At 43.8% G+C, this 22,964-nt stretch overlaps 1 protein-coding gene across 8 annotated transcripts in view; it reads right to left on the minus strand.

Moving 5' to 3' along the window:
- The window catches only part of AOPEP (aminopeptidase O (putative)), a 332,560-nt gene that overhangs the window by 73,805 nt on the left and 235,791 nt on the right, over positions 1-22,964 (minus strand). For all 8 annotated transcript variants that reach the window (XM_032308869.1, XM_032308867.1, XM_032308868.1 and 5 more), the window contains 2 exons: positions 2,097-2,159; positions 1,609-1,683 (listed from right to left, as the gene is read on the minus strand). In XM_032308869.1, coding sequence (XP_032164760.1) covers positions 1,609-1,683; positions 2,097-2,159 — 138 coding nt within the window. The remainder of the gene's footprint in view (positions 1-1,608; positions 1,684-2,096; positions 2,160-22,964) is intronic.

Below are 22,964 nucleotides of genomic sequence, written 5' to 3' on the forward strand. Positions count from 1 at the left end.
CGTTGGTCCCAACCTACTTTATTTCTGTATCCTCTTTAAAACTGCTGCCCACATTTTCTAAGAAGAAAAGCCAAACGTGCACCCTAGCTCTCATACACAGCCTCTATCGAGAAGAAAGGCTCAGCAAAGAACCCCATTTTCTTGGGAGGTGAAATCCTCAGTGCCCTCCTTCTCATTCTCAGAAGGCAATGCTCAGATCGTGGGTGTCACACATGTGGTTCCTTCAAGTTCAGATGTTGAGTGATGGCACCTAGTAATCCACAAAGGCAGTGGCTTCCCTTCATTCACCCGTGACATATTGTGCATCTGGGTAACCATCCTTTTTGGCTTAAAAAAATAAGAGCCAGAAAATATTCTTTTGAATAGTAAACAAGCCATAAAACTTTTCCCTTCTTTGGACATTTTATGATCTCATTCATCACCTCACGGACATTTTTTAAAACACCTGGAGCATGAAAGTTAAACAAACACAACCTACCATGGCATGCCGAGGTATGGTCAGAAAATTCAAGTATATTCAAAATGAAACCGTTTTCTATTACTGTTTAACTCAAGTGACAGATATGACTGTTTAAAAAGGTAGGGCTGTGGTACCGCTTTTCATGCACTGTCTCCCTACAAATGACCAGGATCCTAGGCCAGTTCTTTTCCCAATTCTCTTAGAAGCTGCCCTTGGTATCCTTACGTGCACTCTGAAACTTTGGAATCACCTTCATTATGATGTGCTTTGTGCACATTCTCGGACGCTGCAATGCCCATACTAAGGCAACACATCAGAGAAGTTGGCAGCAATGCTATCAGCAAGAATTTGGCTTCAGAATCAGGAGTGATTCATCATACATTCTAGCAGCAGAAAAACAACACACATCTATTTTAATCCTTTGGTGCTATCAAGAATCGAAAAACAGTAATTAAGTAAATGCAACAAAAATCGTACCTGCTAACACTGGTAAAACATTATTCAGAAAACAACACATAACTTACCTTATTTCATAATTTTTTTTACAATGACGAATCAAGTTTTAATTTAACACAATTTCAGGAGAAAATAGGTAATCCAAACTTCTGCAAAGTAACATACTGAAATTCTAAATTTAGAAAAACAAATTTCTCATTTGCTTTACAGTAAATAAAATCCCTTCCTAGTGTTTCAAAAGAAATCCACTTCTTTCATCTCCCTCCGTTTTTTAAGATTACTCTAATTTAAAATCTAAAGGCTAAATGAGTAAGTATGCCACTTTATCTATCACAACCAGAGAAACCTGATATTGGGGGCAATATATTCAGAACACCCCCCTTTTTATAGGTACCTTAACAACTGTCATAAGAACTACCAAGGGGTCTAATAAAATAATGGAATCCGCTTATGCTCTATTTAATGGGTATAAAACAGATCTCCACCCCGAGTCATTCTCTTACTCCCTAGTATGTCCATGATTATTAATATTATCAACCAGTATTTCTGAATAACCACCCACATTTATTCGGCTTACTGGACACCGAATTAAAACTTAAAAAATGCTACTCTATTGTTACCACCAAGTCCTCAGGGGCGGACGGGGAGATTTCTCAAGAACTCCACCCAGTGCTGTCTTTCGGGGACCCTACCTTTTCAAACACTTCTTCAGCCTCCCTTCGTTTCCGTTTTCGGGGTCTCCGGTTCACTCGAATCCATTTCTCGACCTAAAGTTCAAAAACCACAGAGCAATTTAAACACGACGACGAGTCCTGAGGGCCGTCCCTCTGCGTGAGAAAGAAACGATCGACAGCCTCGCGACGCTGCCTTCCCGGGCTTCACCTGGGAAAGCCACAAGCACCTTCCGGGCCCGCCGAGATGCCTCAGCGCCGGGGACCCAAAAGACGCGCGCGTGTGCGGCGCGCCGAGGCCGTGACCTTCGCCCGGGCCGCTCCCTCCGGTCACGGGCCCGGTCGGCCACCCCCGCGCCGGTGTGCGCCGGAGCCCCGGAATGGGGCCATCTTACCCACCGCTGTCGCGCGTCGGCGCCGCGGGGAGTCCGCGATGGGGATGCGGCGTCCGACCCACCGCCCCAGAGAAAGAGGGAGGGGAGCGCAGGGAGCGCGCCTCCCGCACTCACCTCGGCGCTCACTTGCCGCGCGAGCCCGCACTCCGCCCCGGCCTGGCGCTCCCTCTGCAGCGGCTGCGGGGGAAGGGGAAAGAGTCAAGTTTACCCCGGGAGCCACCCCAGCCTCCCTCCCCCGCGCCCCACCAGCTCGGCGCGCTGACCCACTACCTCACCCGCGGAAGGTGAGGGTGGGAGCGAAGGCCCCGCCGCCCGCGCCCAGCCAGCGACCGCTGCCCGGCCGGCCCGCCAGAGAGCCGCGGGCGCGCGGAGCCCGCAACACCTAAGGCGCAGCGCGGGCGGCGGGGCGGCGCGGGGCCGGGGCGGCGGCGCGGGCGGAGGGCGGGCGCTGGGGCGGGGGCGGGGCCTGCCTTAAAGGTATAGGCGGCCGCTCCGTCCTCGCCGCAGGTCGCCCCCGCCCCCGCCCCCGCCCCCGCCGGCGCGCCGGCTATTTTATTGTTCTCTTTACGAACGTCTTTCTTCGCTTCTCCCCGCGTCCCGCCCGCGCCTGCGCTCCCGCGCCCTCCCACGCGCGGATCGACCTGGGCGCGCACGCCTTACCTTTCCAGCCCCCACCCTCTCCGCTGGCCCCTGCGGACCCGCGCAAGGGTTTCTCCGCCACTATGCGATCAAGAGCGTGGCCCGGCCGCAGGCGACAGGGCTTAGCTCGAGAAGCGCCCCCACCCCCGAGGCTAGCCGAACTCCCTCTTCGGGTCAGAAACCTAAGTGTCCAGATGGCCTTCGCGGAGCGGAAAGGAACTTTCCTAGTGGATTTTTTTTCCGGGAATGGATTAGACGCCATTAAGTAGACGTTTTCCAGTGGCCCCTCCTGACTCCGGGGCGGTGGCAGGTGACCTCCCGGGGGAGAAACCCGGAGAGCGTAGAAGGCGCACCGCCCGCGCCTTGACGGAGCCTGTGCGCTCTAAGTGCCGTAGGCGCCGCGCGCACCCTGCCCGCGGACCCCCACAGCGACTGGGGAGAATTTAAAAGGCGACACTCTGTCTTCATAATTAGGGGGATAGTTTCCACTTAGTTTGTAAAGTCTGCCATGCTCCAAATTTTTCCTCAGACACCACTTCTGCCCATCCGCATGAGAAGTTGGCTGAACCAGAATGGGGGTGAGCGCTTGGGGAGAAGAGTCGGGTCGCACTCGCGTTTGTTGATCTTGACCATCCCTTTAACTTTATCGCATTTCTTTAAAGAAAATCTGTCTTGCCCTCTCTTTATTGCTACTCCATCCTTCTTTCAAGATCAAAAGCTTTAGATCAAAGCCAAGATCAAACTCACTACTTTAAATAGAAGCAACTTTGCCACGGAGTATTTTACACAAAGAGGAGCTTCTTAATGGAGACATCAGAGTGGAAAACTTGATTTTATCCCTTCATCCCATATTCATAACTGGACTACTTAAAATTACATTGATGATGCACTTATAGGTTCTAAAATAAACAGCAGGTCTGCTCAAATGGGGAATTCTTCACTTAAGTTTTTGTGTTTCCAGAATACAAAAAAAAAAAAAAAAAGGTACTTATAGAGTTAGATAGGCAGATTAGCCATTTTCTATTATTATTAGGTAAGGACTATGAAATGCATGCTCATTTGCTAAAGATTTTTTGAAGTGGTATCAGATCTTTTTATATATAATGTACAACTATCATATACAATTTTTCCACTGCAAAACAAATGCATAAAAGTAGTTAATGCCTTGCACATCTCCAGTACACATACAGAGCTAGATAAAAATTAAAATTATGGAGTGGATTATGTAATTGAAGAGCTATTTACTTTCAAATGGAAATAAAATCCCGAACTGTTTGAGCTTTCCTGCTACTAAGAACAGTTTCAGAATCAATAGAAATCTATCACTGATAGACACTTCCCTTTACCCACTAGACTTTTCTTCCTTGGGAATTCACCACCCCTAAGAACTCTGATAAAAACCTTCCAATACTTATGTACCAAAACAGCATCCTGCTTAAATAGACCTTCCTTAAGTATCTTTTTTGTTGACTTATCAACAATTTTTGAACATGTAGCCTAAAAAGAAACAAAAAATAAAATAAATTCCAACAATCCAGTAGTGGGAATAGGAAACTATTGAAAATTAATCATAAACAGACTTCTATGAAAATCTGTTATTACAGATGGATAGTTAGTATTTGAAGGCTTGTTTTTCACTGTAATTCTCATCTGATTGTAGTCTCAAATACACACACACACACACACACACACATACAATTATTCTTCACACTAAAAATCCCATTAAGTCACTGAAAAGATCTTAGGAATTGAGACCTGGGAACCCTGTCTTACTGCCAATGACAGTCTCCTTTCTTCCTACTCTGTAGCTCATGGAGAACCTAATGCTTTCTGGCAGAAGCTGAGCAAAGGAAAGAATCCTACTGTCACTCTGCTACTGTGTGTAGGTGATAAAGCTATGGTCCACTCTAATTTCCTCCTAACTCCTCTCCTTTGTAGTCCTGCACCTTCACACCCACTGGCACAATCCATCCTCCACTGAGAAGCCAGAATAATATTTCGAAAGGTATTTCAAATGATATCACTTTCCTTTACCAAGAATGAGCTTTCTCTTCTCTGCCGGGCTGGCTCCTACTTATTCTCTAGTTCTGGCCTTGAACAACTCTAGAAAGGTCTTTCCTTACTCCCCATTCCAAATTATTTCACCCCCACTATTCCTTCGAATAGCATCCTGTTTATTTCTTCTAAATTGCTTACACTTTAGAGCTATTAAAATTTATTTTTAATTATGAGATTTTATTTTTTAGAGTAGATAACAAAAATTTATACAAAAAGCACAGAGTTCCCATGTGCCAACATAACACAGTTTCTTCTATTACTAACATCTTCCATTAGGGTAGTATGTTTGTTGCAATTCAGGAACCAATATTTGATACACCATTATTAAACAAAGCCCATAGTTTACAGCAGGGTTCACTCTGTGTTGTACAGTTCTATTACACCTTTTTTTAAAAAATTATTATTAATTTGTTGAATGTTTATCTCCCCAGCTGGACTTTAAAGTCCAGGAAGAAAGAGATCCTGTCTCTTTAGTTTTTGATTTTTGTCAGGTCAGTTAAAATACTGCTGGCCATAGTAGATGCTAAATAAATGTGAACTAAGTAAATGGAAGCTATAGGAACAAATGACTGAATGAATAGCACATGAAATTTCAAGGGGTAGAGTCTCAAGATGAAGATCTAATTAACTCCTGCTTGTTTCTCCACTAAAATACCTTATTTTGTAAAGAGCAAAAATTGTGCCTTTTTTTTAAAAGAAAGAGACTATGGGACATCGGTTACATTGCCAGGGTACTTCCAAAATGACCTCTTTTTAAAAAAAAAAAAAAAAGTAAAAATAAAAATAGAAATGAGAAATAAAGATTCTTTTTTTTTTTTTTTTTAGAAATAAAGATTCTTTTTTTTTTTTTTTTTTTTTTTAAAGATTTTATTTATTTATTTGACAGAGAGAGATCACAAGCAGGCAGAGAGGCAGGCAGAGAGAGAGGAAGGGAAGCAGGCCCCCTGTTGAGCAGAGAGCCTGATGTGGGACTCGATCCCAGGACCCTGAGATCATGACCTGAGCTGAAGGCAGTGGCTTAACCCACTGAGCCACCCAGGTGCCCAGAAATAAAGATTCTTAATTCCCTCTTATATTAATCATGAAAATTGTATTCCAAAATGCAGTGCTTGGAGCTGAGTTTGATCTAGAATGAAATAGTAACACATTTCAAAATTATCGGAAAGATACATTTTTTAAAGATTTTGTTAATTTATTTGAGAGCGAGAGAAAGCGTACACAAGCAGGGAGAGCAGCAGAGGAAGAAAGAGAGAGCAGGCTCCCCACTGAGCAGGGAACCTGACTTGGGGCTGGATCCTGGGCACCAGGATCATGACCTGAGCCAAAGGCAGACACTTAAGGGACTAAGCTACCCACGTGCTTTATTTTATAAGGAAAATATTAATTATTTTTATTATGTTCAATATAACCTCCACACATTTCTCCTTTTGCCTGTCTAAATCTTCCTTTCTTCATGGGGTGGCCCCAATAAAGGTAGGGTGTAGAAAAACTGGAGGAAGAATACTTATTTAAGGAATTCTGTGGGTGCCTGGGTGGCTCAGTCGTTTAAACATCTGACTCTTGATTTAGGCTCAGGTCATGACCTCAGGGTGGTGAGATCCAACCCCCCAAACCCAACCAACTGGGCTCTGTGCTGGGTGTGGAGCTTGCTTGGGATTCTCAAACTCTTCTTCTCCTACTGCCCCCTCCCCAACAGAATGCATGCACACTTTCTCTCTCCCGCTCTCTCTCTTTAAAAAAGTAATAATTAAAAAAATAAAATTTGAATTCTGTAGCCAGGGATGGATACTCTAATAACTATCTTTAAGAAAGTGGTAAAAGCACTTTAAAGCTATCTTTTAAAAACAGATGTTTTCTATTTGAATTATGTTTTAAAAAATGTTTCGTCTAATAGAGATCCAAGTTTTGAAAGGAAGTTGCTTTAAGAAACTTTCTTGTCAATGCAGCTTATAATAGCTGAAGACACTTCAGAGGCTGAGGAAAATGCCATTGCTTTAGAATAAAAGCATTACTTAATCTAGTGGCTGGAGATTACTTTTAGAAAGAAAACCTTTTTCTTTCTTTCTTTCTTTCTTCCCTTCTTCTTCTTTTTCTTCTTCTTGTCAAGAGGAAATTACTCTTTTCATTGGAATATGGTAGTGATATCAATTTCATATTATTAATATGGACACGTGCTTCTGCTTCATGGTGAGCTACAGTCCAGAGGAATGAGAAGCAGCAGAACGCCTTCCTAGTCACCCAGAAAGCTGAAAGGGCAGACAAGAGGAGCCCTTTAATTAGTCCAAACAGCCTCGGATGGCAAATTACACTCCCCCAGGCACAGGAGAGGAAAAACTATCTGCTATAAGAAGTCAGAAGATCTTTTAATATCAAACACTATAGAGAAGTCCAGAAGCTTTTGCTTGTTTCAGAAGGGCTCTATAGCCAACATATATTGAGGGTAAATTAAAAAGTAAGCACCTATACAAAACCAGAAATAATATCAAGATTAGTTTAAGTTGCAAATAATAACAAGGAAATAATCCTGATTAGGGTCAACGTTCTCAAATTCTAGGCCTTTAAATTTTGTTCTACCCTTTTAGAAGATAACATTCCTTTATGATATCTTTGATTTTAGAAAAAATTATCATTTCTATTATTGACTATTTTGTGTCTGTGTTAGAATAAATGCCTAATTCTTCTTTCTCAAGAGGATGTTGGCCCTGCTAAATGGAGCCCTTGGTGGAATCCTTATAAAGCATAGTTTTCAAAAAAGGAAATCCTTCCCGCATTTGTTCTGCCCTGAACTGGCTAAGAGAACCTCTTCCTCTCAGGCATCATAACCCCAAACTCACTGTTATTCAGAAACTTTTGCAGAGTCTGCCTGAGGGAACACACTCAGTTCTTCCATTTCTAGATTCCCTCCGAGAATCTGATGAAGCATTAGCTATCAGCTTTTGGCTCCCTGGACAGAAATACACCTACAATCATGAACAGTCCCCTACTCCCTTCTCACACACGCATCAACTGTCAGGAGGTTTACAGACCTTCCTGACTGCCCAAACCCCTGCCCTAGATACTCTAAGATCCTCTTGGATTAGTGCAGACCACCATACCGCTGGCACAGGACGACGTCTTACTGGTGCTCTGTGAAATTCCTTTTATCACATTATGTTCTGGTAAGAAGCCATCAACCTTTATTGAGGTGCATTATAAGAAACAGTCCCATAAAACCCATCCCAGTGTTTACCGTAAGGATAGTTTCAGAGGATTGTTTATTACATTAAATAGTAATTTTCTGAGAGGCCCCACAGGGAGCCTGATATCAACACCAGGAATAGGGGGACTCGGGCACCTGGTTTATTTTACCTCATGAACATTGCAAATTGATCCCTTTTCCCTCTTCTAGAAAATGCTGTGCCCCTACATTAAACCAAGCATAAGAACTTCAAGGGGTGCATATTGTATGACAATTTAATTCCTGGCACCATCTTATTTTCCTACTATTATTTTCACATTGCTTTGTTTTTTTATATTTTAATTTATTTTTATCACACTCTATCTTGCTTTAGAAGCTGTCTTAACTCCATTTTGGGCAAGGAAGAGTATGAATAAATAAAAAATATTCTGGGTTTATTTTTTCTTTCTTTAACTTTCTTTTTCTTTTTGGGGGAGAGTAAGGGGCTCTGATAAAATGTCATGGTTCTAATATTTCTCTCCATTAAAAACACTTAGAAGTGAAGCACAAAAGGTAAGGACGTATGATTATGCCCTACTTGTAAAATTCAAGGAAAAGAACTGTTGCAAAACAAAATAAAAGTAAATACAATATTATATAAACTTGGTGCTAAACTACAATAAAAAAATGTTAACCAACTAAATATTTTACTTCTTTTGATATCAAAACCAGAGAAAATAGGTTCTGACCTCGGGAACAAGAATGTAAACTAGAGACAGGTTAGTCACTTAACAAGCATACTGAGAGCTTACTGCAAAACAGAGCACTAGACTTTGTGAACACAGATGAGTAAGCCACCGTCCCTGTCCTCAGGACACTCGTGTGACCTGGCATAGTATAAGCAGCACACGGGCAGTGTGCTGGGTTTGAATCCGGGCTCGGCCATATATTAGTCACGTGATCTCTCTATGCCTCCTTTCTTAGAGAACTGCGAAGATCCAGGCACATGCGATGTGCTTACGAGGCAAGGCAGCTGTTATTTATCAAATTCTAGAAGCAATGCAACATTCTAGAAACTGGAGGGAAGTGAGCTTAAACCATAAAAAGTACCCATCTGCTATGTGTATCAAAGACATGGGACCTCAGAAGTGGAAGAAAGAAGCAGAGTGGCCAATTCTGTAAGGTCTCAGTGGTCCGCCAAGGGCTTCCACATACAGACCGCAGTTTGTTTCTCACACAGTCCCATTTTCAGGATGAAGAAACTGAGTCTCAGGGAATTTTCATTTTTTTAATTTGTTTGTTTTAAAGATTTTGTTAAGTAATCTCTACACCGAATAATGGGCTCAAACTCACAGGCCCAAGATCAAAAGTCACATATTCTACTGACTGAGTCAGCCAGGTCCCCCAAATTTCATTTCTTTAATACTTAATGTTGGGTGGCCCTTCGATCTCCAGGCTGGAAGTGCAGTACTCTTTCTACTCCAGCATGAGAGCTTAGGGAACATCTAGCATGACAGTCTTACTTTAAAATAGTTGCTTGTTATGTGGATCAGATCAACCTCAGATCAAAACACAGCCCATAAAATATTATCCCATACCATAAAAGTCTATTGCAACAGCCATTTCAGAAAACAGATATTGTACACCCCCTTCAGCACCTGTATGACTGCAATTCTTTACAGGAGCTTAACATTCATGGACATTCTGACCTTAAAGAGTTTCACAGGTGAAATACAAAGTTATGTAGGGGCGGCGTTAAATCAGAGGGTCCCCTGACTGCTTATTAGAATCACCAGGAGGGTTTATAGATCCCATTAACCAGGTGGCACTCCAGATCACTGAAATTCCCATCCCAAGAGTAGGACCCTGCATCAGTCCTTTTTGAAGTGTTTCCCACCCCCAACTCTCCCCCAGTGATTCCACTGTACTGCCAGTGTTGAGAACCACCGGTTTAGATCATTTTAATGACGACCCATCTCTCACAAGTTACTATTAAGACATTCCAGATGTTTGGGAGACATCTAAATTTCAAGGTCAATGCCACAGAGGACAGCCATCTATTAAGTTCTATTTCAATAAGTCTCTGGGTAAACAGCAGACACAATGCTGGGCAGAATGGGCTGCTGCCCTGACCCACGCTAGCAATTCCTATAGCTTACACCTAGGGATAAACTTCTGGGCAAGATTAGTTAAGTGTGTACACACACACACACACACACACACGAATTAAAAAGAAGTGGAAGATCCAAAAACAAAACAAAACAAAAAGAAGTGGAAGATCCCAACACTAACCAGAAGGGAGGCAAGGATGGATGGATAGATATTTGAGTTTTTAGAGTTTTTTCCAGTTTTTCCAGGTTCATGGGTAATAGAATTCTGGATCCTGAACAAAAAGATCCTTGTCTTTCAGGGAATCTAGAACCTCACATACATATGAGGTATTATTTCCCACTCATGCCCTTGACATTGTTCTAATAGACATTGTTCTACTTATGTCGATAGCTGCCACGGATTCCCTGGAAACAAATATTTTGCATTTGGAAGACTGCTGGCTGCAATTAGGGACAGTGTGTACCAATGGAAAAGACCCTTTGTTATTTGCAGAAGCTACTGTTCCACACAGGAAGCAACCCAGGTTGATCTTCCTTAGTGCTGCGCATCATGCTCTAACTAAATGGGCTTCCTTATTTAGAAAAACACACTACATTGATGCTATAGGAAAACTACTCTGGCAAAATGCCTTACAAAAGATATTAACTACTAATTAGTTAAAAGTATAAACGCGGATGTTAACATTTCAGTAGCTTCAAAAGCAAATACTCATGTCTAGGTCCCTTTGGTTATTCCCTAAGAGGGAGTGGATACGGTGTCTGTAAGTGCCTCCTGCTTCACGGTGCCTTCAAAGGAAGCTATGCATTGGGAATCTGGGGCCCTGGCATGTCTCTTCTTCTTTTTCCAGCATGTCTATTTTTAAAAACATTGGCACTCAGACTGGATTGCCTGTCATCTGGCTTCCCAAGAGAACCCAATGAAGTCACAATTTGCAAACAAGTACAATGGGCCTAAACTGTCCCACCTCTATTCAGAAGTAAGAACACAGAGAGTGGGGAAAGTAAAATCCACCACAACTGGGGGGGGGGGGGGGGTCCTGGGGAAGGCTGTCCCCAATATAAATAATATATGAGAAAGCTATTTTCCAGAATGTTTGTTCACCAAACATTTAAATCGATATAAAAGGCGTTCCAGGACGACAACAGGAAGGGCCAGAATTAATTGGTTGCTAATCTCTTTACTTTTTGTATGATGTTTCCTCCAGTAGTGGATTAAATCAGTGTTTAATGCTACACAAGCCCAGCTGTGTCCATATTAGGAAAGCCCAAGCTCACATCTCTTTCTCTGTGAAAAAAGGATCCGTCCTCCCTCTTTTGCTCTGCTTCCACCCCCTGCATGTGTAGGTGGGAGAGTAGGAGCTGGGGAATGTGAACTTGATCCAGCATTGATCAGCCAAGCAGCAAACTCTCATTGTTCTTTAGATACCAAACATAACTTCTCTCTGCTAGGGATAAACCCAGCCATTCTGCATACAACACGGCTTTTGTGCTCAGGAGTATGAGAGATGAAAAAGAACCACCAAGAACATTAAAGCTTTATTAGACTCATCATAAACACCTAATATGTAGCCTTTGAGAATCTACCCAGTGAATTTATATCCCTATTAATATTAGGTATGTTAGACTCTCTTAAACCTACCAGTCTCTGGTCATTTCTCTTTTATAATTATGGATTTCACTTTAAAGCATAGACAGCAGTTCACTTTAGCTTTGCTTTCTATTTGAGCATTTCTTATCTCACTGCCTTGCTCTCTGAGGTTCAAGGGCATTGGAAATCATGCTAACATACAACTAAATACGCTGTTGTTGTTTCTAAGTGCTGGCCTGTGCATGCGGTTTAACAAGCTCTGTACGAAGCCATGTGTCATGAGAAATACACAGTTCAGAACCTAGACCTAGGCACCCTCTGGTCCTTACCAGCTAGAAGCTGTGCAATCTTGGGCTTGTCACACAACCTTTCTGGGCCTATTAGAAGCAGATGATGCTGTTTCGCAGAGCAGTGCTGAGGATGAAATGAGACAGCACATAAACCCAGAGGCACAAAGTAAACCAGGAGATACTAATTCCCTGCCTCTTATACCCCAGAAACAAAAGCCTGTCTTGTATTTTTTGAACCTATGCAATGACTTGTGGCATCATAACAAAAAGCATCACCTGACCACCACACAGATATGACACCTCTCATGGAGCCCACAGTGATATGGCATGGCCAAGCTATGACAGACAAGTGCCTGTCTCTTTCCAAAGGACCAGGGGACACAAGGAAGCAAATTCTCTTTCTCATATGCTTTACGATAAAGGAGATCATTCTGATTCTGGTCCCATCGCATTCAAAACAATAAGCTCACTGTTGTCCTAAGAATATCAGAATTGAAATTTGATATTTCGACATTGTTTTCTGAAGGTACCAACATGACAGGCACTAGATACAAAAACATCTAAAATCATCTAAAATTTACATGCATTTAAAACCAATGTAATAATTAAAAAGAGAGAAGGCTTAAAATCACAAATACAGGGACGCCTGGGTGGCTCGGTTGGTTGAGCGACTGCCTTCGGCTCAGGTCATGATCCTGGAGTCCCGGGATCGAGTCCCACATCGGGCTCCCTGCTCGGCAGGGAGTCTGCTTCTCCCTCTGACCCTCACACTTCTCATGCTCATCCTCTCTCTCACGCTCTCTCTCTCAAATAAATAAATAAAATATTTTTTTTTAAAAAAACCACAAATACAATTCTGTACAGAGCTACCCGACTTCCATGTTCTTGGATTTACCCATTTATAATTTCATTTGCTAGAAGCACTTATGCAAAACCCAGGCAGACATCCCTCAGTTATAAAATCAATAACAGTGATGAAGAAACACAATTTGAGGAGGACAGACTCCATGAGAACTCTAGAGAAGCCAACCTTGTAACAATTATAACAGAGAACAGTCTTAAAGAGAATGTATCTTTGGCTGACCGCATGGAAAAGTGACAGCATGCACGATGGAGGAAGAAGGGAACACAGAGAAGGGGAGATGGAGCCTCTGGAGGGAAGGCTGGAGGAGCCACCAGATGTGGAAGGCCTCTCTCCATGGAAATAGGCCATGGTGGGGTGAAGGCATTCTCTCTAGTCCAACCCTAGTATCACTTGTTGCCCAGGAGTCATGGGCCCCAGTCGATGTATTGACTCTGGCCTCCATTCCATGCATTTTCATGCCAGTAAAGTTGCTGAAATTAAGAAGTGAATTGTGGAGCTTTGGGGCATAAATAATGTCATACTGGAAGGTCGGGACTAATAACAACCAGGATGCCCTTAATGCTCTTTAAGAAAAACCTGATCTATAGAGCCCTCGATGTGGTTTGAAATTCCCTTAGCCTACAAAGGAAAATATTTTTAGCATGTAGCACACTTTTAACAGACATATAAATGTACCAAAAATATAATTTTAGGAAAGCATCTGGGTTTGATCATTTCTTGTTATACCTCAATGCCAAATAGGTTCTGCTTTCTCAATATAAGGAACATGGCAACATTCGGCCACAAGCTCTATAGTGATCACTGTAGCAATTTCTCCCAAACATTTCATTACTGGCTCTGCTGGTTTTACTTTTTAAAGCGGCAAATAACCTACAGATTTAAATATAAAATCAGCATAAAAAATGAGGGGCTGCTTCTGGAGCATTTGGCCCCAATGTCTTCTTCCCCTGCTAGAACTCACTGGATCATCTGGACAAGAGACAAAAATGAGTATTTACTCTTATGTCCCAAAACGTATCCTAGAAGTAATAGTTGCCACTATCTGAGGTAAAGCTCATTTGCAGCTTTTACCGATCTACAGGCATTTCAAGGCATTGACAACCCAAGCAAAATTTTTTTCATCTCTTGCTAGTGGATCAAACAGGTTACTATCTGTGAATAATTGATCTGCAATAGAAGCAAATGCCTGTTCAATGATCAACCAGGCTAAATGCTCTTGCAGGTTGATTATTACCTGTGATTTCTCCCAATAATCTTTCATATAACAATTTTCCAGCTGAGGAGAAAAGAAATGCACAGACAAGGTTTCTTGATAAGTACCTTTGTAAAACACCACTCAGGAGGAAACACATGAAAACTCTTCCAATACCACTCCAAACCAAGGGCAAGTTTCCAGTCTGTGGGCAAGGCAACAGATTCCTAGGTTGGAAAGGGAGATACCTGGAAGAAAAGTAAAGCCAGACTTCCCTCCTCTCAGAGCAACCAGGCTCATCTAGATAGAGCGCACATTTCAGCTACCAGGCATAGCATACAGTGACATGAGGCCAAAAACCGGCTCTGGCCTTCACCCAGGCCAACCCCCACTCATTCCCCAAAGAAGCAGTGAGGGTTCAGAGAAGGCAAGCGGCTCGCCCAAAGCCACACAGCTTCCAAAGACGCATCTAATATATCAATTACCTCCTTCATCCAATATAGGATTAAGATTCCAGAACAAAAGTTCACTACAGCATCCTCTGTGAAAACAGCAAATTGGGTAGCACACAACTGACTCTCCTTTCCCACCCAGCCTCTGCTCCTGCTCTTTGACCTCCAAATAATGCGGCCTTGCATTTTATGCATCAAATTGTCTGAACCATACTTAGATATGGTAGTGGCAGTTATAAATAGATAGGACCGGAAGCAGAACACTGAGCTTGCAGAGGCCCAAGCTGGAGGACCAACCTGGAAGGACAGGGTCTTCTGTTGAATGAACTGAACACATCCATTACCAAGCACCATCACAGACAACTGCCATACAAAGATACGCATGTGACAGGCACGCTGCCCTGTTTAGAAACAGACAGATGGATTTGGGCAGTTTGACAATCACTGTAATCCTGACAAATGTGATAACACCTGCTGCTGGGCCACCTCTGGGCTGTGCCCTCCAAGCTCTCCTGCTTTGGGTCAGTGGAGAGGATAAAATGAGGGCAAAAGGCAGGGACTCTACTTGGAATTGGCTTTTGAATGCAAATAAGAAGATAAAGGAGGCGTCTCTTAAATGCTTTAGATGGCACAAAAAGACATTTCTTTGTTCGACGAATTGCTTTTTCTCATTTGTTGTTTGGGTGACCTGATATTTATTATCTAATTTAGTTTCCATCTCAAGGGAGGAATAGCTGTGTCTTTCTAAAAGCAAAGCACCTCTACACACACTCGTATTCATTCATGCCAAAAAAGATTCCAACTTTTCAATGCAGTAAAGCCCAGAATTTCCTATGTAAAACATTCCGTCAGATCAGCAGGCTACTACCATTTAGAGATATCACATGGACGAAGGAAGTACAGACCATGACACGTATTTCTGAAAAGTCTTGGCAAGTGAGGCTCATATTACTGCATGCACAAAGCACAGCTTTGCCCACTAAAGAATAGTGAAGAACAGATTCGGGGGAAAAAGAGCAGTCATTAATTACATCAAAAATCATCACTGCTCAGAGCTCCCTGCTGTATTCTTTTATTATCTCTTCATAGGTCTTGTAAAAATGCAGGCAAGGATGGGTTCAAGCTGATTTGGATTAAAAGCAACCTTGCTAAAAAACACAAAATACCTTAGTTGGATGGACAGGAGGCTGAGGGTCCTGGATCTGAGCTGCGGCTCTACCTCTAACAGGGGCTCCCAGCTTGGGCAGATCAGGCCACCACTCCTGGGAACAGCAAAGAGCTCCTCACCAAGAGTTGGTCCTGCGGGCGATTCTAAAGCAGACCCAAAGTCATGCAACACCAGAGAAGACTAATATTTAACCAGGAAGCAATAGGGGCCACACCCAAGAGTTCTATACCATGCACAGAGTAAACATACACCTATTTTGTTTGACATAATGGCTCTCCACAAAAGAGAAGGGGAAAAAGCCCCATGTTCTAAAATCAGCCAAGTGTTCCTAATAGCTTTCCTTGTCAGTAGGTGCTCTGCTAGCGAGGGCTGGCAAAAGTCCCCGCGAGCCTGGTGGAGGGCCACTGTCAGAGTTGCTGTCCAGAAGCAGGAAATGCAGAGCTGAACATCATATGCGCCATAATACTGTGGCATGTCAGGGTGCCAAGGGGCCCTGTCTACTTGTGCACCCATGTGCACAGCTTGCCGCACCGCTGGGTCCCAGGGCTTTTCCTGGGGGTGGCAAGAGCATAATGCAAGCATAGAAGAATCTGCCTTTGATGAAGAGTCTGCCAGAATATGTCTTCAGGGTAATAAAATAGAGAATAGGGGTAGTTCTTAAAGTAGAAGCAGATGTTCTATTGATGTATAGGTTTACAACCTGATGCTGATATCTTTGTCCTAATCCTTTAAGTTTACATTGTTTCTGCCTTCCAAAGATCTCTATGAAAAAGACAAAGCACCATTACAATGAAGTCCTGTTAAATGGTATTCTTCTTTATGATTGCGGCAATGTCCTTACTTAAGTGAATCTCTCTTGTGGGCACACAATATGTATGAACCTGAAAAACAGGTAACGCCCCTATGTCCAAACATGACCTGCCAGACTTTGCACCTTAAGGACAATTAAATTGGCTCCCTTGCACATGAGCTGGCTGACTTGTGACCCAGTGGGGCACAGCCAAATCTCCTGCCTCCAGGTCTTCCAATGGGCTTGGTCTCCCAGCTGACTGTGGCAAACAGAAAAGTCAACTTCTTTGGATCCTCTCAGGTCTCAAGCTCAGGGCAGAGGCTACTTGGGCACACCTTGAACAACAGTTGGTTGTCGATGCCCACATGGGCCATGTGCTCATGTGCAGGACTGTGTCCTGTCAGCCTTGTAAGCCCGATGCCCAGCACATAGTGCTTGGCATAACGGTTGAACAAATAAACCAAACCATAAAGCCAAATATTTGGATTGCTCAGGAGGAACATAAAACTAAACGATTCTAAGAGTTTAGATTATACTCAAGGAATAAGAAAACTTCTGTTGATTCAATATACTGCAGAATGTGACATGATTATGGATTCTCTCAGTTGGTCCCAGTCCTACTTAAAGAGATCCTCATTCACTGGGTATGGCTTGAGTCCAGGATCTATAGTATTTTTATATTTTAAGTATGCGCACACACCCAATGTGGAGCCCAATCTGGGGCTTGAACTCATGACCCTGAGATTGAGACCTGAGCTGAGATCAACAGTTAGATGCTTAACTGACTGAGCTCCCCAGATGCCTCCAGGACCTGTAGTTGTAAACATCTTCCTGGGCGATTCTGATAACCAGATCTCAGCATAACTGGGCTAGATGGCCTTAAAGGCCTCTAACCCAAGTTTGCAAGGCTATGCTTCCAGAAAATACCTACACTTGTCTCCTTATTAAAAACCATGTGTGGGGCTCAGTCAGTTAAGCATCTAACTCTTGGTTTTGCTTCAGGTCCCGGTCCCAGGGCTATGGGTCTGGGCTCCATGTCGGGCTCTGCACTCAGTATGGAGTCTGCTTGCAATTCTCTCCCTCTCCCTCTGCCCCTCCTCCCACTTCCTATCTCTCTCTCTCTCCCCCCTCTCTCTAAAATAAATTAAAAAATAAAATCTTAAAAAAAAAAAAAGAAAAAAGAAAACCATGTGTGCATAGGCCACTACCAACTGTCTCTATCAACTGGATGGAACCAAGTAGACTTTTCAAAGCTAGTGGCTCCTGCTTCCTTTTCCTTCTGATTCCAAAGGCAAGCAAATATTGTTTTTCTCTCCATGGTGTCACACCCCAATCATGTCTGTGTCCATCTGGGCTGGTTCAGAATTTCCATTCTTTAAAAAGAAACAAGTTCTCAAATGCTCTTCATCCACATAAGAGAGCCAGGCCTACATGTCCTCCTCTGAGCTCACTTTAAAAACAGATGTCCAGGGGCACCTGGGTGGCTCAGTGGGTTAAGCCTCTGTCTTCGGCTCAGGTCATGATCTCAGGGTCCTGGGATCGAGTCCCGCATCAGACTCTCTGCTCAGCAGGGAGCCTGCTTCCCTCTCTCTCTCTCTCTCTCTCTCTGCCTGCCTCTCTGCCTACTTGTGATCTCTCTCTGTCAAATAAATAAATAAAATCTTAAAAAAAAAAAAAAAACAGATGTCCAGGGGCACCTGGGTGGCTCAGTGGGTTAAAGCCTCTGTCTTTGGCTCAGGTCATGGTCCCGGGGGTCCTGGGATGGAGCCCCACACTGGGCTGTCTGCTTAGCAGGGAGCCGGCTTCCTCCTCCTTCTCTCTCTCTGCCTGCCTCTCCACCTACTTGAGATTTCTGTCTGTCAAATAAATAAATAAGTAAAATCTTTAAAAACAGATGTCCAATCTGAGCTCCTGAAGGGTTCCAGGCCTTAGTCAAGGTCAGTATCCTGACTGTTCTCCCTCCTCACTGAGCGGGATTCAGGCATGTCCCTGCATTACGCGAATCTGTACTTGTTTCTCATGGCTTCCTATGTATTTCTCTGAGGACACCTATAGAGTTTCCTCAGCCCATTGCTGTGCCTTCTAGGGAGATATCACCAGCCATCCAGATACTTAATGATGCTTTTAAAAAGCATCCATGTAAGCGAACAGCTCCAGGACCTGAAAGTTCAAAGTTGAAAACCAATGGGTGAAGATCTCTCTCACTGTTCTTCCCACTCCTGGAGACTACCTAGTACCCGAATGGAGGGGAGGGCCCTGTCCTTTCATCTAGGTGTCTTCCTGCTAGCTACGCTGCTGGGCCACCTGCCCAGGGACCTAATTGCCATTCAAGTATTAGCACCCTTTCACAGGCCTCTGGTAGCCTTCTGTGGCTCTTGAATCTTGTGGCAAGCCTCCAGCCTCATATCCAAGTTCCTGTGTAGTCTGGCAGTGTCCTGCGTTCCTAATCAATACCTTTGCAGCTCCTGCTCTCCACACAAAGCAGGCAACAATACACCTGTTCCTAACCAGCCTATCGCAACAAGAGGAAAGATTACTCTTCCAAGCTGTGGTCAAAATGCATTCACCTGGGACGCCTGGGTGGCTCAGTTGGTTGGACGACTGCCTTCGGCTCAGGTCATGATCCTGGAGTCCCGGGATCGAGTCCCGCATCGGACTCCCAGCTCCATGGGGAGTCTGCTTCTCCCTCTGACCTTCTCCTCGCTCATGCTCTCTCTCACTGTCTCTCTCTCAAGTAAATAAATAAAATCTTTAAAAAAAAAAAAATGCATTCACCTGATGTATTTATCGCTACAAAAAAAAAAAAAAAAAAAAAGCACTGATCCTTCTATTATGGGGGGGGGGGGCAGATGACCTTGGTTAGAGTGTGGCAGAGGCTGGGGCTGGGGAGGGAGAGGGGAGTGACAGTGAGGCTGGCTGGTAGAGCGCTTTCCCCTTCCACCAGGAAGCTGCATCCATTCCTCTGGTCCTGGGGCATTACCCCCTGAGCCTTAATTATGCTTATGACAAACTGGTTCCTCAGCCACAGCCCATTGAGCACGGATTCTATCCAATGCTGCTCAAACATGCATATTCTGTTTTCCAGCCCCTAGATCCCCTAGATGCTGGTTCTGACTCTCTGCCTGTCTAAAATGGCCTTCTCCCCTATGTGTCTTTTAAGACTGGCTTCCGATGGTACTTCAACCCTCCCTGCTCCCACAATGGGAAACGACCTCTTTCTCCCAAATGCTGGAAGCTAGACCATTTTTCACAAGTTACTGCATTCTGCCTTGGGTCGGTTACACGTGTACCTACTTTCCCCACTTAATTATTAAGCATCTTGAGGGCAAAGCCCATGTTCTCTCATCCTTGAGCCATCCACAATCCCTCAGAAAGGATAGAGAGTACCAGTTATATTCATGGGACAAAGGGAAGGAATGGGGGTGGGGAGGCACAGGACAAGGAGGTACAATTTCAGATCCTGGAAGTTTCCTCTTGCAAATCTCATCCATCTGGTGTGGGATGCTTGGCAGTTCCCTAGATGTCTAAGCTCTGATACAGTTACAAAGGAAATCTTCAAGGGAGAGGAAACACTTTTTTTTTTTTTTAAGATTTTATTTATTTATTTGACAGAGAGAGAGATCACAAGAAGGCAGAGAGCAGGCAGAGAGAGAGGGGGAAGCAGGCTCCCTGCCGAGCAGAGAGCCCGATGTGGGGCTCGATCCCAGGACCCTGGAATCATGACCTGAGCCGAAAGCAGAGGCTTAACCCACTGAGCCACCCAGGCGCCCCGGAGAGGAAACACTTTTAATCCTTATTATTCACTTGGAGTCTCATCTTAGACTATTGTGAGTGAGATTCATATTCTTTCTGGAAATTGTGTTTTGAAAGAGAGAGAAAAGGAAGAAAGGACACAGAACTTTCATTTGGGGCACCAGAGGAAAATGCCTCCTGGTACATCGTGGTGCCTTTTGCTTTGAAGAGGTCAGTGCATTTTTTTTTTTTTTAAGATTTTATTTATTTGACAGAGAGAGAGAAAGATCACAAGTAGGCAGAGTGGCAGGCGGCGGGGGGGGGGGGGGGGGGGGGGAAGCAGGCTCCCTGCAGAGCGGAAAACCGGACGCTGGGCTCAATCCCAGGACCCCGAGATCATGATCGGAGCTGAAGGCAGAGGCTTAACCCACTGAGCCACCCAGGTGCTCCCAAGAGGTCAGTGCATTTAGACAGTGTCAGATCATATAGCCCCAAAAATACAGACGCCCAGCACAGACCTTCAGTTACCTAGTACTCTCCAGAATAGACCCTTCCTTCCCACATATCTTTCTCTCTCATTCCACAACACAGAATGTCGCTAGGGGCTCCAAAAATCCATAGACCCCTAAAAATATTTATCCTTAGGGCAATAGGTTGACTTGGGTGATTTTTATTGGCCGTTTTGAAGGGATTCACAAGAAATGTGGAATTAGGGAAGTGCTGGGAAAAAGCATTGTTATGGGCTGAATTCCCCTCCCCCCAAATTTACATGTTGAAGTCCTATCCCCTAATACCTCAGAATGTGATTATACTGGAGACCAGGACTTAAAAAAAAGTGATTAAGGTAAAATGAGTTCACAGAAATGGGCTCTAATCTAATTGGCTGTTGTCCTTAAAAGAAAAGATTGGGACAGAGATCTCTACACACACAGGGGAGAGACCGTGTGAGGACACAGGGAGAAGGCAGCCGTCTGCGAGCCAAGGAGAGAGGCCTCAGGAGAAACCAACCTGGCCCATACCTTGACCTTGGACTTCCAGCCTCGAGAACTGTGAGATCATAAATGTCTGTTGCAAAATTCCACCTGTGCCTGCGGGATTTTGTTATGGCAGCCTGAGCTAACTAATATGAGCACGAAGGCACGGATGCCAAAAATGAAAGAAATCAGGCTACAGATGAAAGGACTTCAGTAAACTCTCTCCTCATCTCTGGTGAATGCGGAGCAGTGTAGCACTTTGAGTGATTTGTGGGCTCTTCAGTGAACTGTGGTAGCTCATTGACATTATGGGCCCTGCCCCAATTGAGACCAGAATATCTAGTCAATGTATCTCTAAGATCCCCTGACAGGTTATTCAGTCACTCAGAAAATGTAAGCCAAACCACTGGACTAAAAAGACAGCCAAATTATTAGAAGCCCAAAAAACACACCCCATTATAGCAACTGCTACTACTGATAAAAAAAAGAAGCCAGGATCTCATAGCACACGTAATTTGAAAAATATCATTTCTCTGGAGTTTACAAAATAACTAGTCTCACTTTTCGGGAATGACCGTTAAATGTAGAATTCTTATAGACACCACCGAGACTGAGTATCCCAATGGGCCTTAAACTTATGTTGATGTGATTACATAAACTGCAAAAAAGAAGTTTACGAGTTATTCTCCTCATAAACCACTGGCTCTCTCTGTGCTAAAAGCATCACATCTTATCAAATTTCCTCAGTTCTGTGACCTCAGCATTTTCCCTATGAGACTGAAGTCGTCCATCATTTGCTTGTGTGGCCGTTGGCAACTTGCACGTGTCTGCTTGAAAAGCAGTGGCATATTCCGAGATGCTGCAAGAACCTGCTGTCCTGGGGTGGGGGTGCAGGGGTGAATCTCGGGGCTTGAGGTGCTTCCTGCCTGTTGCCGAGACACCCGAGGTGATTGGCTATGACCCATCTTCTCTGTCATCATCAGTGCCCCCAGCGCCCATAGATCTTGCCATCTCACATCTGCTGAGCGCTTCCCCCAGAGAGCGGACGGAGCCACAGAAGGGCCGTGAGGTTCACTGGTGCCAGTGAGCTACTTGTTAGTACCTCAGGAAACAGGTTGCCTGGGAGGCGAAATTAAGAGCTGAAGTGAGGCTGGTAATTAGTGCATGCCCTCAGGATGCCCACTGTGAATAAGCACTCCCATCCGTGTATTGTAATCATCGGCGCAGTCACAGCACAGTGAACGCTGTCTATGGATGGGCTGAGCTCTATCTTTATCCACACATTTGACAAAAATACAGATGATTTCAGTTACATCTATTTGGTGGGGGATTTTAAGGCATCATGCACTCAGATTTTAATGCAACTAATAGTTTTAGAGCAGTAATGTTCACTGGGAATGTATGCGAGCCACATTTGTCATTTACAATGTCCTAGTTGCCACATTTTAAAAGATGTAACAGCTAAAATTAATTTAATTTAATTTTTTAAAAGATTTTATTTATTTATTTGACACAGAAAGAGAGAGGGCATGCATGCATGCATGCACAAGCAGGGGAGCAGCAGAGGGAGAGGAAAAAGCAGGCTTGCACTGAGCAGGGAACCCGATGTGGGGGCTCTATCCGAGGACCCTGAGATCATGACATGAGCGGAAGGCAGAGGCTTTAACCCACTGAGCCACCCAGGCGCCCCGTAACCAGTATTTTATAAACCATTAAAGAGATATTTTGCCTTCCTTTCTTTGTAATAAATCTTCTAAATCTGAGTGTTTTCACAGTCCACCTCAAGTGCTAAATTTTAATCAGAAATGCTTGGTCTCTATTTAGATTTCATAAAATTGAAGGTTAAAAAAAGTAGATGCATTCACATATCCAAAGTTGTTCCAAACAAAAACTGGATTATTAGATCTTAAATTTAGATTTGGATTAGACAAAAAATTCAGCTCTTCAGGCCACTGGGTATTTTCCA

This window comes from Mustela erminea, chromosome 12 (assembly GCF_009829155.1).
Source record: "Mustela erminea isolate mMusErm1 chromosome 12, mMusErm1.Pri, whole genome shotgun sequence".
In the NCBI taxonomy this organism is placed as follows: Eukaryota; Metazoa; Chordata; class Mammalia; order Carnivora; family Mustelidae; genus Mustela; species Mustela erminea.